At 44.4% G+C, this 15,533-nt stretch overlaps 1 protein-coding gene across 1 annotated transcript in view; it reads right to left on the bottom strand.

The window, feature by feature from the left end:
* LOC120987022 overlaps positions 1–15,084 on the bottom strand; it is a 64,556-nt gene extending 49,472 nt beyond the window's left edge. The window contains exons 1-4 of the mRNA XM_040415677.1: positions 14,986–15,084; positions 8,025–8,177; positions 5,317–5,495; positions 1,054–1,259 (exon numbers count right to left, since the gene is read on the bottom strand). Of these exons, the coding sequence (XP_040271611.1) occupies positions 1,054–1,259; positions 5,317–5,495; positions 8,025–8,127 (488 nt within the window). The 5' untranslated portion in view covers positions 8,128–8,177; positions 14,986–15,084. The remainder of the gene's footprint in view (positions 1–1,053; positions 1,260–5,316; positions 5,496–8,024; positions 8,178–14,985) is intronic.
* Between the last annotated feature and the right edge of the window lie 449 nt (positions 15,085–15,533).

The following is a 15,533-nucleotide window of genomic DNA, read 5'->3' as shown; positions in this document are numbered from 1 at the left end:
ACTGTGCCACCAACGATTTATTACAATAGAGGGAGGAAGGGGGGGGGCGCACACTGTGCCACCAACGAAATATTACAATAGAGGGAGGGGGGGGGCCGCACTGGCCACCAATGATATTCAAACTGGGGAGGGGGGGAGGGGGGGGAGGGTCTGCCCCCTGCTGCCTGGCAGCCCTGATCTCTTACAGGGGGATATGATAGTACAATTAACCCTTTCAGGTGCCGCACCTGAAGGGGTTAATTGTGCTGATCACGGCCCCCTGTAAGAGATCGGGTGCTGCCAGGCAGCAGGGGGCAGTCTTGTACACAGTTTGTAGTGTATTCTAACTAGAAGCGTCCCCATCACCATGGGAACGCTTCTGTGTTAGAATATACTGTCGGTTCTGAGTTTTCACGAAGTGAAAACTCAGCTTTGAAAAAGCTTTATGCAGACGGATCTTCGGATCCGTCTGTATAAAAACTAACCTTAGGCCACGGATCACGGACACGGATGCCAATCTTGTGTGCATCCGTGTTCTTTCACGGACCCATTGACTTGAATGGGTCCGTGAACCGTTTGCCGTGAAAAAAATAGGACAGGTCTTATTTTTTTCAGGGCCAGGAAACACGGATCACGGATGCGGCTGCAAAACGGTGCATTTTCCGTTTTTTCCACGGACCCATTGAAAGTCAATGGGTCCGCGAAAAAAAACGGAAAACGGCACAACGGCCACGGGTGCACACAACGGTCGTGTGCATGAGGCCTTAGTGTAATATAACAAACAGACAACAGGAGGAGGGAGATGTAGCTGCAGTATCCCTCCTTAAGTGTATGTACAACTGCATGCTGTGAGAGGGGGAGAGGTGAAAAAAGAGACATGTGGCTCAGAGCACACAATATACCTCTTACAGACACATTTGAGTGCTCAGGGATTTTTTCATGAACAGCATGAGTGAAGTTGCTGTAAATTTTACAGTCTAACTAAAGAGCCCCTTCTTAAAAAGTTGCGTACAATGTAGGTGAAAGGTGTCCTTTAAGTGTATATAATGTTTTTTTTTTATATTTCATACATACCCCACTGTATAGATTTGACTATCTAAGGACACAATACATGATACAATGTCCGTATGTTGATAGTCAGAAGAGCTCTTCTTCAGGTTTATTACATGTCCACAAGTTTTTTGCTCATCCAGAGGATAAACAGAGAGGTGATTCTTGAATCCGCATACCAAGAGCTGTCGTCTGAGGTTTATTGCAATGCTGAAGATGGGACTTTTGAGCTGATGACAAGCATATTAAAATAAGTCAGTGTATTAATATTAACCCTGTAAATGAGATTATTTTGAGCAATCTTCACCATCCATTATTGCTCAATGAGCTATCCTGTTGCCATAAGGCCTCTTTCACACGAACGTTTTTTTTTTTTCCGTTTTGAGGGCCGTTTTTTGCGTTCCGTATACGGTCCGTATACGAAACCATTCATTTCAATGGTTCCGCAAAAAAAACGGAATGTACTCCGTATGCATTCCATTTCCGTATTTCCGTTTTTCCGTTCCGTTGAAAGATAGAACATGTCCTATATTTGGCCGCAAATCACGTTCCGTGGCTCCATTAAAGTCTATGGGTCCGCAAAAAAACGGAATGCATACGGAAATGCATCCGTATGTCTTCCGTATCCGTTCCGTTTTTTGCGGAACCATCTATTGAAAATGTTATGCCCAGCCCAATTTTTTCGATGAAATTACTGTATACTGTATATGCCATACAGAAAAACAGAACGGAAAAACGGAACGGAAACGGGAACACAACGGAAACAAAAAACGGAACAACGGATCCGTTTAAAACGGACCGCAAAACACTGAAAAAGACATACTGTCGTGTGAAAGAGGCCTAAGGATGAATGCTTTCAACTCTTTACATTTTAATATGATAATTAGTGTTGAGTGAATCGGAGTATCCGAAGTGGACTTCCATCCGAATCTGAACTTCCTTGTGCTTCGCGGTAACTAATCAATTTTTCCTGAAATGGCGGTAAAAAGAAAAAAAAATACATACTCACCTCATAAATTTGTGTGCGAAGAGCCTTCTGCGGCCATTTTGAATGAAGTTACCACGCAAAATCTTGTGTGTGGTGACACATGCGGTCACCACGCCGGACGGCATGATGTCATCACGGCATGATGTTATATTTTGTTTTATGAAGTTACCTATGCTTTAATTTCCATGATTTAATCTTGCAACTCCTTCTCTTCCGTGAGCTCACATCCTGTTTTTATATAATATTGTCCCCTAATAGAAATGCCCCCACACTGCCCCATATAGTAATTTCCCCCACACTGCCCCATATAGTAATTTCCCCACACTGCCCCATATAGTAATTTCCCCCACGCTGCCCCATATAGTAAGTTCCCCCACGCTGCTCCATATAGTAATTTCCCCCACACTGCTCCATACAGTAATTTCTTCCACAGTGCCCCATATAGTAATTTCCCCCACACTGCCCCATATAGTAATTTCCCCCACATTGCCCCATATATTAATTTCCCCCACACTTATAGTAATTTCCCCCACACTGCCCCATATATTAATTTCCCCCACACTGCCCCATATATTAATTTCCCCCACACTACTGTCACCGCCAGCTCTGTGAGAAGGTCTGTTAGACGTTCTTCGCTACCTCTTGCATGACGTTCTTTGTTTTGGTTTCACTTTGTCATCTCCTTTCCTTCTCCCAGCTGTCACCTATCTACACTAATTGCCTCCCTTTATATTCCCTCCCATACTGCCTCACTTTGCGGTTTATACTACTTCCTGGATGAGTTGTTCACTGCTGGAGGCTGCTTCTCCTGATTTCTCAGATAAGTCTGTTTCCTTTATTTGTGTTTCCTTGCTGGCTTGATTGTAGGTGACCCTGACTCCGTCCGTATTAGGTGCAGGGAGCCGGTGGTCGTGTCCCCTCACTATTATAGGGTTTTCAGGTGTAACATAGTATAAGGTACAGGGGCATGCAATCGTCTACCATAAAGACCTTTGCAGGGGCATAGCAGTCAGGGAGAGCTCTAGGAGTTTTATAGGGCTCACCCATATGCTCCTTAGTTTGGGATCAAGCCAGTCGGATGTTTATTTATAAGTTCCAGCTTTCTGCAACACCATCCGTGACAACTACCCCATATAGCAATTTCCCCCACACTGCTCCATACAGTAATTTCTTCCACATTGCCCCATATAGTAATTTCCCCCACACTGCCCCCATACAGTAATTTCCCCACACTGCTCCCTACAGGAATTTCTTCCACATTGTCCCCATATAGTAATTTCTTCCACACTGCCCCAAATAGTAATTTCCCCCACACTGCCCCATATAGTCATTTCCCCACACAGCCCCCATATAGTATTTTCCCCCACACTGCTCCATACAGTAATTTCTTCCACACTGCCTCCCATGTAGCAATTTCCCCCACACTGCCTCCCATGTAGTAATTTCCCCCACACTGCTCCATATAGTAATTTCCCCCACACTGCTCCATATAGTAATTTCCCCCACACTGCTCCATATAGTAATTTCCCCCACACTGCTCCATATAGTAATTTCCCCCACACTGCTCCATATAGTAATTTCCCCCACACTGCTCCAAATAGTAATTTCTTCCACACTGCCTCCCATGTAGTAACTCCCCCCACAAAGTAATTTGCCCCCCCCACACTGCCCCCATCAAGTAATAACCCCCCACACTGCCCCCATTAGATAATTTGCCCTGACACTGCCCTTCATTAAGTAATTTGCCCCCACACTGCCCTTCATTAAGTAATTTTTCCCCATCAAGTAATAACCCCCCACACTGCCCCCATTAGATAATTTGCCCCGACACTGCCATCCATTAAGTAATTTGCCCCCCACACTGCCTCCACAGTAGTAATTTCTTCACACTGCCCCCACAGTATTAATTTCGCCACACTGCCCCCACAGTATTAATTTCTCCACACTGCCCTCACAGTATTAATTTCTCCACACTGCCCTCACAGTATTAATTTCTTCACACTGCCTCCACAGTATTAATTTCTCCACACTGCCCCCACAGTATTCATTTCTCCACACTGCCCCCACAGTATTAATTTCTCCACACTGCCCTCACAGTATTAATTTCTTCACACTGCCCCCACAGTATTAATTTCTCCACACTGCCCCCACAGTATTAATTTCTCCACACTGCCCTCACAGTATTAATTCCCCCATGGTAGTAATTTGCCCCCACAGTATTAATTGTCCCCCACACTGCCCCTACAGTATCAATTTTACCCCCACTAGTAATTTACCCCCACTGTCCCTTCAGTAATGTCCCCCAAATGTGGCACACAAAAAATCAATAAAATAAAATCTAATACTTACCTGTGTCCCAGTCGGCGCTCTCTCGTAGATGGTGCAGGCGCGCTGCGCACACACGTCAGTGTGCTGCGTCCGGGCACAGGCGCGGCGTGATGATGTAATCACGCCCGCCTGCGCTGGGATTTTACTACCGCACAGGCTTCAGGCCTACTAGGCCTGAAGCCTATGGCGGGGATCTGTGCCCCACCGTAGTTTGTGGGCGTTTGGGTCGGTGTTGGGCCCGGGGCTACAGACCCAAACGCCCCAATTATAATCCGCCACTGGCAGTTGCAGAGAAAACAGAGCCCCAAACTGTAACAGCAACACCCCGTTGCTTCTAGAGGCTCATTTGCAGATATTAAAACATAATTTCTCTCAGCAATGTGAGGACATATGAACATGAGACCAACACAGGTGCCTTCAGCAGCCAAGCACACATGTAACAGGTCAGCCAGTTTCATAGCCACAAACCTGCTGACAGATGCCCTTTCAAGAGTAAGACATTGACTTACAGGGTAGCCACTTATAGGTGTCAATATATACAGTTTTCTTCCTTCTGGAGAGGAGCCTTTTTCCCTCAGTTTCCATAGGGACTGCCAACTGGCTTTTTTAGGAGCTGTATGGAGAGTGTGTAATGTATGTTTCCTTGCTTTCTTGCATCACATAGTAACATAGGGGGAGGTTTATCAAAGTGGTGTAAAGTAGAACTGGCTTAGTTGCCAATCAGATTTCCCCTTTCATTTTTCAAAGGAGCTGTGAAAATGAAAGGTGAAATCTGATTGGTTGGTATGGGCACCTAAGCCAGTTCTACCTTACACCAACTTAATAAATCTCCCCTATAGTTTTTAAGGCTGAAAAAATACATCTGTCCAGTTCAGCCTGTTATCCTGCAAGTTAATCCAGAAGAACTGTATTTATCAGTATTGTTATGTGGTTGAAAACAAATTTTTAAAAAAGCAAACATTTTTACCTACCCTGATCTTATCCAACACAACTGCTCCAGATGTCCAGACTATGAGAGTACCGTCGTTTGATGATGAGAAGACTAGCTTTGTCTCTGTCCAGTATAAGATTTGGGTGACCATCCCTGAATGTTCTGCCGCTGACTGAGAAAGGTGTCCACTGTCCAGGTCCCACCATTTTATCATTCCATCTGTAAATGGGATGCAAAAGCTATGTTACTTGACCAATACTGTTAAAAAAAATCACAATAAGTAGGCACCATTTATGGATTAATAACAGATTGGGACCACAATATTCTTTACGGATGCACAGTGTGGTATAAGGCTCTATCCAACATGCCTACTGTCAGCAGCAGTCATGTAAGGTCTGTTCACACATGCCGTGGTTTCTTTTTTTTTTAAACTGCCATAATGGATGTGATTGATCCATTATGATCTGTTTTGACTTGTTAGTAATTTTTTGAAGCCAGAATTCTGTTGTGAAGCCATGATAAATCAGGACCTATGGCTAGGGCTGCACTGCGACACATGTGTTGCAGCAATGTCGCACATTTCTAGTAATAATAGTCAGTGGTTTCACACTGCGAAATGCTGCGAATGCAACAAGACTGTCGAAAAAAATCCATCCATCTCTTCAGCAAAATATGAGGATGATTAGCCTTAAAGGGCTTCTACCACCAGAAATACTGACTGATACTAGCGATGCGCCAATGTCAGCACTACATAACAGTTTTTGTAAAATAAGCACTTTTATTATATGCTAATGAGCCTCTAGGTGCTATGTGGGCGTAAAATCAGCACCTAGAGGCTCCGTCCACTCACGCTTTATCCCGCCCAGGTCCAGTGTTCTGCCCGCCCCGCTCCTCTTGATTGATGCCACGGTCCACCGCATCATTGAAGAAATCATGCGCCTGCGCCGTTCACTTCTGTCTTCGGCGCAGTGAGTGAAGGCCGCTCTCCTGATGCCGGCTTCCTCAATGTGATGTAGTCGGAGCAGGCGCAGTGAGGAATCCAGCACCAGGATCGCATCATTCACTCCCTGAGCCGAAGACAGAAGTGAATGGCGCAGGCGCAGGATTTCGTCAACAATGCAGTGGACCGTGGCATCAATCAAGATGCAATTGCACCATATTGTGTCAACGTCAAACGGATCCGTCCCCATTGACTTGCATTGTAAGTCAAATACTGTTATGTAGCTGACTGATACTAGCGATGCGCTAATGTCAGCACTACATAACAGTATGTTTCTAACATTTGTCTCTGCAGCTGTTTTTGTAAAAAAAAGCACTTTTATTATATGCTAATGAGCCTCTAGGTGCTATGTGGGTGTAAAATCAGCACCTAGAGGCTCCGTCCACTCACCCATTATCCCGCCCAGGTCCCCTGTTCTGCCCGCCCCGCTCCTCTTGATTGATGCCACGGTCCACCGCATCGTTGACGAAATCCCGCGCCTGCGCCGTTCACTTCTGTCTTTGGCGCAGGTGCAGTGAGTGAAGGCCGCTCTCCTGATGCCGGCTTCCTCACTGTGACGTAGTCGGCGCAGGCGCAGTGACGAATCCGGCACCAGGATCGCATCATTCACTCACTGCGCCTGCGCCGAAGACAGAAGTGAACGGCGCAGGCACGGGATTTCGTCAACAATGCGGTGGACCGTGGCATCAATCAAGAGAGCGGGGCGGGCAGAACAGGGGACCTGGGCGGGATAATGGGTGAGTGGACGGAGCCTCTAGGTGCTGATTTTACACCCACATAGTCCTAGAGGCTCATTAGCATATTATAAAAGTGCTTTTTTTTTTACAAAAACGGCTGCAGGGACTAATGTTAGAAACATACTGTTATGTAGTGCTGACATTAGCGCATCGCTAGTATCAGTCAGCTACATAACAGTATTTCTGGTGGTAGAAACCCTTTAAGGCTAGGTCCATAAGGCGACATTTGTCTCCGAAAAATCGTGCAATATTTTCTACAATGATAGTCTATGGTGTCACACTGTGACATACTGCGACAAGACAGTCAAAAAAATCCATCCAAGTGTCGCGCGACACATGTTGCAATCTAGTTTACTTTTTGTCGCATGACACGTCGTCGTGTAGCCCTAGCCTAAGACTTTTCTAAAAAGTTTCACTCTCACACCAATAGGGCTTGTTCACACGATCGTGCTGTGTTTTGCGGTGCCCATGTGCCTTTCGCAATTTGTGGGACGGAACGGACGGCCCTTTATAGAAATGCCTATTCTTGTCCACAAAACAGACAAGAATAGGACAAGACTCATAAATTATTTCGGGGCCACGGAACGGAGCAACGGATGCGGACAGCACACAGAGTGCTATCCGCATCTTTTGCGGCCCCATTGAAGTGAATGGGTCCGCACCCGAGCTCGGATGTGGAACCAAACCGCGGTTGTGTGAATGAGCCCTTAGGAGAGTGGAGTAGGAAAACTGGAGTAGCTTTTCTAGGTTGAAGTGTTAGGTTTAAGGATAAGACAAATTTATCAAACAACATGAGACATTTGATAAATGTACTATAAAGTTCTCCAACACAGACTCAAGCAAAACTGACTTCAAATATTCTCCTATATTCCTGCTTCTCCTTTTGCATGTTTTGTTTATTCTGTTTTGTGATGTAATTGTGCTATTTTCATATGATCTTTAATTCATATTCTTCATATTATATAATGTATAGTTATTAGTGTTTACACACTAAATATAAATGTGCCTTACCTTCAAAGCCTGTGAGAAACTCCCTTCTTGTCGTGTTGAACCCAAGTGCTGTTATGGATCTTTGGTGGCAATCTCGAACACTAAAATGTTTCTGCATCGCCATTGTGCTATGAGTGGTAGCCCTGTAGATACTTCACCGTTGGCTCACATTTGCTGTCATAGTATTAGAAATATTTAGTGTAAGTATATGAAGAACACATAAACATATATGTGCCGGAAGCCCCATAGGAGTGAAGCGGAGGATGGGGATTTTAGTGGCTCTGGTTGCAATAATCATTAACAATCATTTACAGTGGCAATCCTTAAACCGACACTCCTTAGTGTCGGGGCAGTTATAGGAGGGCAGACCCTTTCTTCCCTCGGGCCACAGGCTAATGCTGGGGTTCCTGCCTGATGGTAGTTGGGGTGCCCTTGGTGTTGTAGGTTTGGTCCACTTGCAAGGCAAGAGATATAGGCCTATATAGGTTCTGGCCTATTATTACTAAGGCTACATTCACACCACCCTCCTCAATTGTATGGGGCTGTCGATCAATGAAAAGGGGCAAAAGAGAAGGTGTTCTATTTTCTGACATCCATTATTCACTGGCCATAAAAAAAAACTGCAGTGTGAATAACCCCATAGACTACCATTGTTTTTTAAACTGCATATGGGGACGGCTGTTAAAAAAACATCTGTGACATCCATTTTTCACTGTTGTGTCACTGTACCCTAAATGACACATTCTCCGATCTCAGCTAGGGGAGGCTGTTCCTGCCCAAGAAGCGTGCGCTTCTAGGTTTTTTACCTCTCAGATGATGTGTTCATATTTGACCTTGGCATCTGAGGGGTTAAATGTCTGCAACTGGTGATAATGCAGACACCTGACAGGTTTGGCACGTGCTCCACCCTGGGGCCTGGCACCATCTTAAAAGACCTAATGTTGGAAAGGGTTAAAGGGAATCTCAGCTTCGAAACAAACTACAAACTAGAGTAAGTCCCCTTTCACACGGGTGAGTTTTCCGCGCGGGTGCGATGCGTGAGTTGATCTCATTGCACCTGCACTGAATCCGGGCCCATTCATTTCTATGGGGCTGTGCACATGAGCAGTGATTTTCACGCATCACTTGTGCGTTGCGTGAAAATCGCAGCATGCTCCTCTTTGTGCATTTTCCATGTAACGCAGGCCCCATAGAAGTGAATGGGGCTGCGTGAAAATCGCAAGCATCCGCAAGCAAGTGAGGATGCGGTGCGATTTTCACACACGGTTGCTAGGAGACAATCGGGATGGGGACCCGATCATTATTATTTCCCCTTATAACATGGTTATAAGGGAAAATAATAGCATTCTGAATACAGATTGCATAGTACAATAGGGCTTAAGGGGTTAAAAAAAAAAAAAAAAAAATTTAACTCACCTTAATCCACTTGTTTGCACAGCCGGCATCTCTTTTCTGTCTTGTTCTGTGAGGAATAGGACCTTTGATGACGTCACTACGTTCATCACATGGTCCGTCACATGATCCATCACCATGATGGATCATGTGACGGACCATGTGATGAGCGTAGTGACGTCACCAAAGGTCCTATTCCTCACAGAACAAGACAGAAGAGATGCCGGCTGCGCAAACAAGTGGATTAAGGTGAGTTAAATTATTTTTTATTTTTTATGTATTCAGAATGCTATTATTTTCCCTTATAACCATGTTATAAGGGAAAATAATACAATCTACACAACCTTGAACCCAAACCTGAACTTCTGTGAAGAAGTTCGGGTCTGGGTACCACATTCAGTTTTTTATCCCGCGCGTGCAAAGCGCATTGCACCTGCGCGATAAAAACTGAACAACGGAACGCAATCGCAGTCAAGACTGACTGCAATTGCGTACCTACTCGCGCGGGTTTGCCGCAACGCATCCAGACCTTATCCGGACACGCTCGTGTGAAAGAGGCCTAAGGGTGGGTTCACATCAGCGTTATAGATTCAGTTTTTGCTTTCCGTTATAACATGGTTATAATGGAAAATGTCAGAATCCATAAGATGGAAGTCAAAACGGAAGCCTTTGGCCCCTTTCACACGGGCGAGTTTTCCGCGCGGGTGCAATGCGTGAGGTGAAAGCATTGCACCCGCACTGAATCCTGACCCATTCATTTCTATGGGGCTGTTCACATGAGTGTTGATTTTCACGCATCACTTGTGCGTTGCGTGAAAATCGCAGCATGCTCTACTTTGTGCGTTTTTCACACAACGCAGGCCCCATAGAAGTGAATAGGGGTGCGTGAAAATCGCAAACATCCACAAGCAAGTGCGGATGTGGTGGGATTTTCACGCACGGTTGCTAGGAGACGATCGGGATGGGGACCTGATTTTTATTATTTTCCCTTATAACATGGTTATAAGGGAAAATAATAGCATTCGTACAATAATAATAGCATAGTACAATAGGGCTTGAGGGGTTAAAAATAAATAAATAATAATTTAACTCATCTTAATCCACTTGTTCGCGCAGCCGGCATCTCTTCTGTTTTGTTCTGCGAGGAATAGGACCTTTGATGATGAAGACGTCACTACATTCATCACATGGTCCGTCATATGATCCATCACCATGGTAAAAGATCATGTGACGGACCATGTGATGAGCGTAGTGACGTCATCAAAGGTCCTATTCCTCACAGAACAAGACAGAAGAGATGCCGGCTGCGCGAACAAGTGGATTAAGGTGAGTTTAATTTTTATTTTATTTTTTTAACCCCTCAAGCCCTATTGTACTATGCATTCTGTATTCAGAATGCTATTATTTTCCCTTATAACCATGTTATAAGGGAAAATAATACAATCTACACAACCTTGAACCCAAACCTGAACTTCTGTGAAGACGTTCGGGTCTGGGTACCACATTCAGTTTTTAATCATGCGCGTGCAAAACGCATTGCACCCGCGCGATAAAAACTGAACAACGGAATGCAATCGCAGTCAAAACTGACTGCAATTGCGTACCTACTTGCGCGGGTTTGCCGCAACGCATCCGGATCTTATCCGGACACGCTCGTGTGAAAGAGGCCTTTAAGAGGCATTCAGTTGTGATCCTTCATGATACAAGTCTATGGGCAGCATAACGGATCCGTCCTGGTTTCCATTATGCATGAGTCCAGTCTGGCATAACGGAAACCAGGACAGATCCGTTATGCTGCCCATAGACTTGTATTATGACGGAATGCAAAACGGAAGCCTTTAAAAGGCATTTCGTTTTGCTTTCCGTCATAATAGAAGTCTATGGGAAAGCATAAGGGATCCGTCTGGTTCCCGTTATGCAGAACGAAAAAAAAGTCCTGTCGACAGAACTTTGTTTTCCGTCTTGCATAATGGAAACCAGACGGATCCGTTATGATTCCCATAGACTTCTATTATGACAGATTAAAACGGAATGCCTCCTAAAGGCTTCCGTTTTGACTTCTGTCTTATTGATTCAGTTATTTTTCCATTATAACCATGGTATAATGAAAAACAAAAACGGAATCCATAACGCTGATGTGAACCCACCCTAAGCGATGAATAATGTAAGTGACGCATAGTCAGGTTATGTAAATTTTTATTTTGATACTTATATGTTCCGACACTGTGTTCTCCCTAACCAGCAGTGAAACGCATTGAGAGGACTCCTCTGTTCACACACATAATGGAGAGTACTCAAAGAGGAGTCCTCTCAATGCATTTTGCTGCGGGGCGCTGGCTTGTCGAAGCACATTATCCGAATGCAAGCAAGTATAAAGATAAAAACTACATAATTGGACTCAGCATCACTTACACGATGCACCTCGTACTCCAGTTTGGGGGGTGGTTTGAAGCTGACAAATTCCCCTTAAAGGGCACATTAGCACTTTTCTTATTACGTCTGCTAAACTACTTATTCCTCTGTTGTGGCACTCAACAGAGCTACCATCAATCAATAAATAGATTGACAAGTCAAATTCATCGGTTAGAATAACTTGCAAGCTGGGAAACCAGATCTCATGATAAATTCATGAAGACATGGGCACCCTGGTTCCAATGTAGGAACTCCATACTTACCATATAGGGCCCCCGCTACCGTTACAAACTCTTTACTTTCCCCACTCAATTCAGTCTTAGGGCTCATGCACATGAACGTATTTTCTTTCCGTGTCCCTTCAGTTTTTTTTGCGGAACCATTAATTTCAATGGGTCTGCAAAAAAAACTGAAGTTTCCGTATGTCCGTATTTCCGTTTATAAAAAAAATAGAACATGTCCTATTACTGTCCACATTACGGAGAAGCATAGGACTCTTCTATTAGGGGCCAGCTGTTCCGTTACGCAAAATACGAATGCACACGGACGTCATCCATATTTTTTGCCGATCCGTTTTTGCAGACTGCAAAATACATACAGTCGTGTGCAAGAGCCCTTATGCCTCATTTACATGTCAGTGTTTTGGTCAGTGATTTCCATCAGTGATTTTGAGCCAAAACCAGATGCGGCTCTAAACACAGAACAGATGCAGATCTTTCCCTTATACCTGATGTCTGTGGAGGCTGCAGTCCTGGTTTTGGCTCACAATCACTGATGGAAATCACTGACCAAACACTAGTGTGTGAATGAGGCTTTAAACCCCATGCAGACGTCCGTGGAACATGGTCCGTGAGATACCGGACTGACATTGCAGGAGCGCACAGCATCATTGCTCCTGCAATGCCAGTCCGGTATCTCATGGACCATGTTCCACGGACATCTGCATGATGCTTAATGCCTCTTTCAGACGGGCGTTGCGGGAAAATGTGCGTTGCGGGAACACGCGCAATTTTTCCGCGCGAGTGCAAAACATTGTAATGCATTTTGCACTCGCGTGAGAAAAATCGCGTATGTTTGGTACCCAAACCCGAACTTCTTCACAGGAGTTCGGGCTTGGGATCGGGGTTGTGTAGATTGTATTATTTTCCCTTATAACATGGTTATAAGGGAAAATAATAGCATTCTGAATACAGAATGCATAGTAAAATAGCGCTGGAGTTGTTAAAAAAAAATAATAATAATAATTTAACTCACCTTAGTCCACTTGATCGCGCTGCCGGCATCTCCTTCTGTCTCCTTCTTTGCTGAACAGGACCTGTGGTGAGCATTCATTGCAGGAACAGGACCTGTGGTGACGTCACTCCGGTCATCACATGATCCATCACATGATCCATCACCATGGTAAAAGATCATGTGATGGATCATGTGATGACCGGAGTGACGTCACCACAGGTCCTGTTCAGCAAAGAAGGAGACAGTTTTTTTTAACCCCTCCAGCGCTATTGTACTATGCATTCTGTATTCAGAATGCTATTATTTTCCCTTATAACCATGTTATAAGGGAAAATAATAATGATCGGGTCTCCATCCCGATCGTCTCCTAGCAACCATGCGTGAAAATCGCACCGCATCCGCACTTGCTTGCGGATCCTCGCGATTTTCACGCAACCCCATTCACTTCTATGGGGCCTGTGTTGCGTGAAAAACGCACAAAATAGAGCTTGCTGCGATTTTCACGCAACGCACAAGTGATGCGTGAAAATCACCGCTCATGTGAACAGCCCAATAGAAATGAAGGGGTCGGTATTTAGTGCGGGTGCAATGCGTTCAACTCACGCATTGCATCCGCGCGGAATACTCGCCCGTGTGAAAGGGGCCTAACTCTGAACAACCACTTAACGTTTGGTCGGGTGGGTGCAGGAGCTGTGCCTGCCCGATCAGCGTCTGGGGTCCGGCTGTTCTTGTTAGCCGTGCCCCTGCTGTATGTGCCGGAATCAGTGAAAACACTGATGCCGACTCATTAACCCTAGCTGTGCCATCGTCAGCGCTGACCGTGGCACCTGCAATGTCTATGGAGGGTCCCTGTCCCCATTGGGTCCCTACGCTGCGGCGACAGGGACCCGATGCCTTCCATAGGCATCGTGCTACCTTCCATGGAAGCCTGTGAGACCCAGCCCCCTGGGTCTCACAGGCAAACAGCCGGTAAGTGTATTACACTGTGTAATACACTTACAGCCAATGCATTACAATACAGATGTATTGTAATGCATTGTAGATGGGATCAGACCCCCAAAAATTAAAGTCCCACAGTGGGACAAAAAAAAAGTAAATAAAATTGTTTTACGTAAAAAAAATGTTTCAAGTAAAAAAAAAATATTTGACATATTAGCTATAGCTGTGTCCATATTGATTGGCTCTATAAAAATATCACATGATCCACACTGTCAGATGCACAACGTAAAAAAATTAATTAAAAAAACATGCCAAAACAGCAATTTTTTGGTCACCTTGCCTCACAAAAAGTGTAATCCCAAGTTATCAAAAAGTCGTATTTACCCCAAAATGGTACCAATCAAACGGTAGACTCATCCTGCAAAAAATAAATCCCTCCCTAAGACAATTGCTCAAAAAATAAGAAAAAATATGGCTTTCAGAAAACGGCAACACAAAAACAAGATATTTTTCTTTTCAAAAATGCTTTTACTGTGTAACATTAGGTATTGCCGCGTCTGTAACAACCTGCTCTTTAAAAATATCACATGATATACTCATGTACTCATGATATACATGTCAGGTCAACACTGTAAAAATAAAATAAATAAAAACTTAACCAGAACAGTCATTTTTTCTCACCTCGCCTTACAAAATTAGTAACATTTTGGGGTATATATGACTTTTTGATCACCCGATATTATTATTATTACTGTTGCTTTTGTACCATATTCATGTCAAGGTCATTCAGGTGCATATAAAATGTAAAAAATATATCCCATTACATGTGTCTGCCTAACCACTTCCCTTTCTGATGGCAAGCAAAAAGTGTCTGCACAGTAATAACGAATTATGGTAGTGTCAGTTTTCCTATGAGCTTATGCGATTTTCCCATAGTGCAGCACATAATTGATACGTGCCCCTTTATCTGCAGCAGAAGACAAAAGCCTTGCACAGATATCATTACCTCCATGAGAAGTAACACGCTCCCTGTGCCCCTTTTCCAGGTCTGTAAGAACAGCTTATACGGCGTCCATGCTGCACCACTTGTGTATGTATTGCTTCCCGCTGCTATGGGAACCACTTTCAGGACACTTGCCAGCTTTTCAAAAGAAAGTGACTGCTGAGTGAGTCTGTCCTCGCCCCAACCGTCATGTGTCCTTCACAAAACAGCATTGTGAAATTACCTTCCTTCTTGCAACTCTGTCCAGATTACTAGAGAGAAGGGAACAACAAAAGCATTCACTATTATGTGTATTTGAGTTTATGTTTTAACATTGGAGTTTGTATGCTCGCCTGCAACAAATTTATGAAAGCGGCCCACAGTAATAATAAATTTAGCTCAGGTGCAATGTTGCCTATCTTAGTAAAAGTACACCTGGACTGGAGGAAGGCTGAAGTGGAGTTGTGACTTTTTTCCGACTTTTAAAAAAGTAGCGTTTCATAATTGTGACACAAAAGTGTTGGTGGCAGTGGAAGGTGCAGTGCTCGCTCAGAAAGTTGCAAAATTTTAGC

Source organism: Bufo bufo, chromosome 1 (assembly GCF_905171765.1).
Source record: "Bufo bufo chromosome 1, aBufBuf1.1, whole genome shotgun sequence".
Taxonomy (NCBI): Eukaryota; Metazoa; Chordata; class Amphibia; order Anura; family Bufonidae; genus Bufo; species Bufo bufo.
Note: the sequence above shows the minus strand (reverse complement) of the source record. Positions and strands in the feature narration are given on the sequence as shown.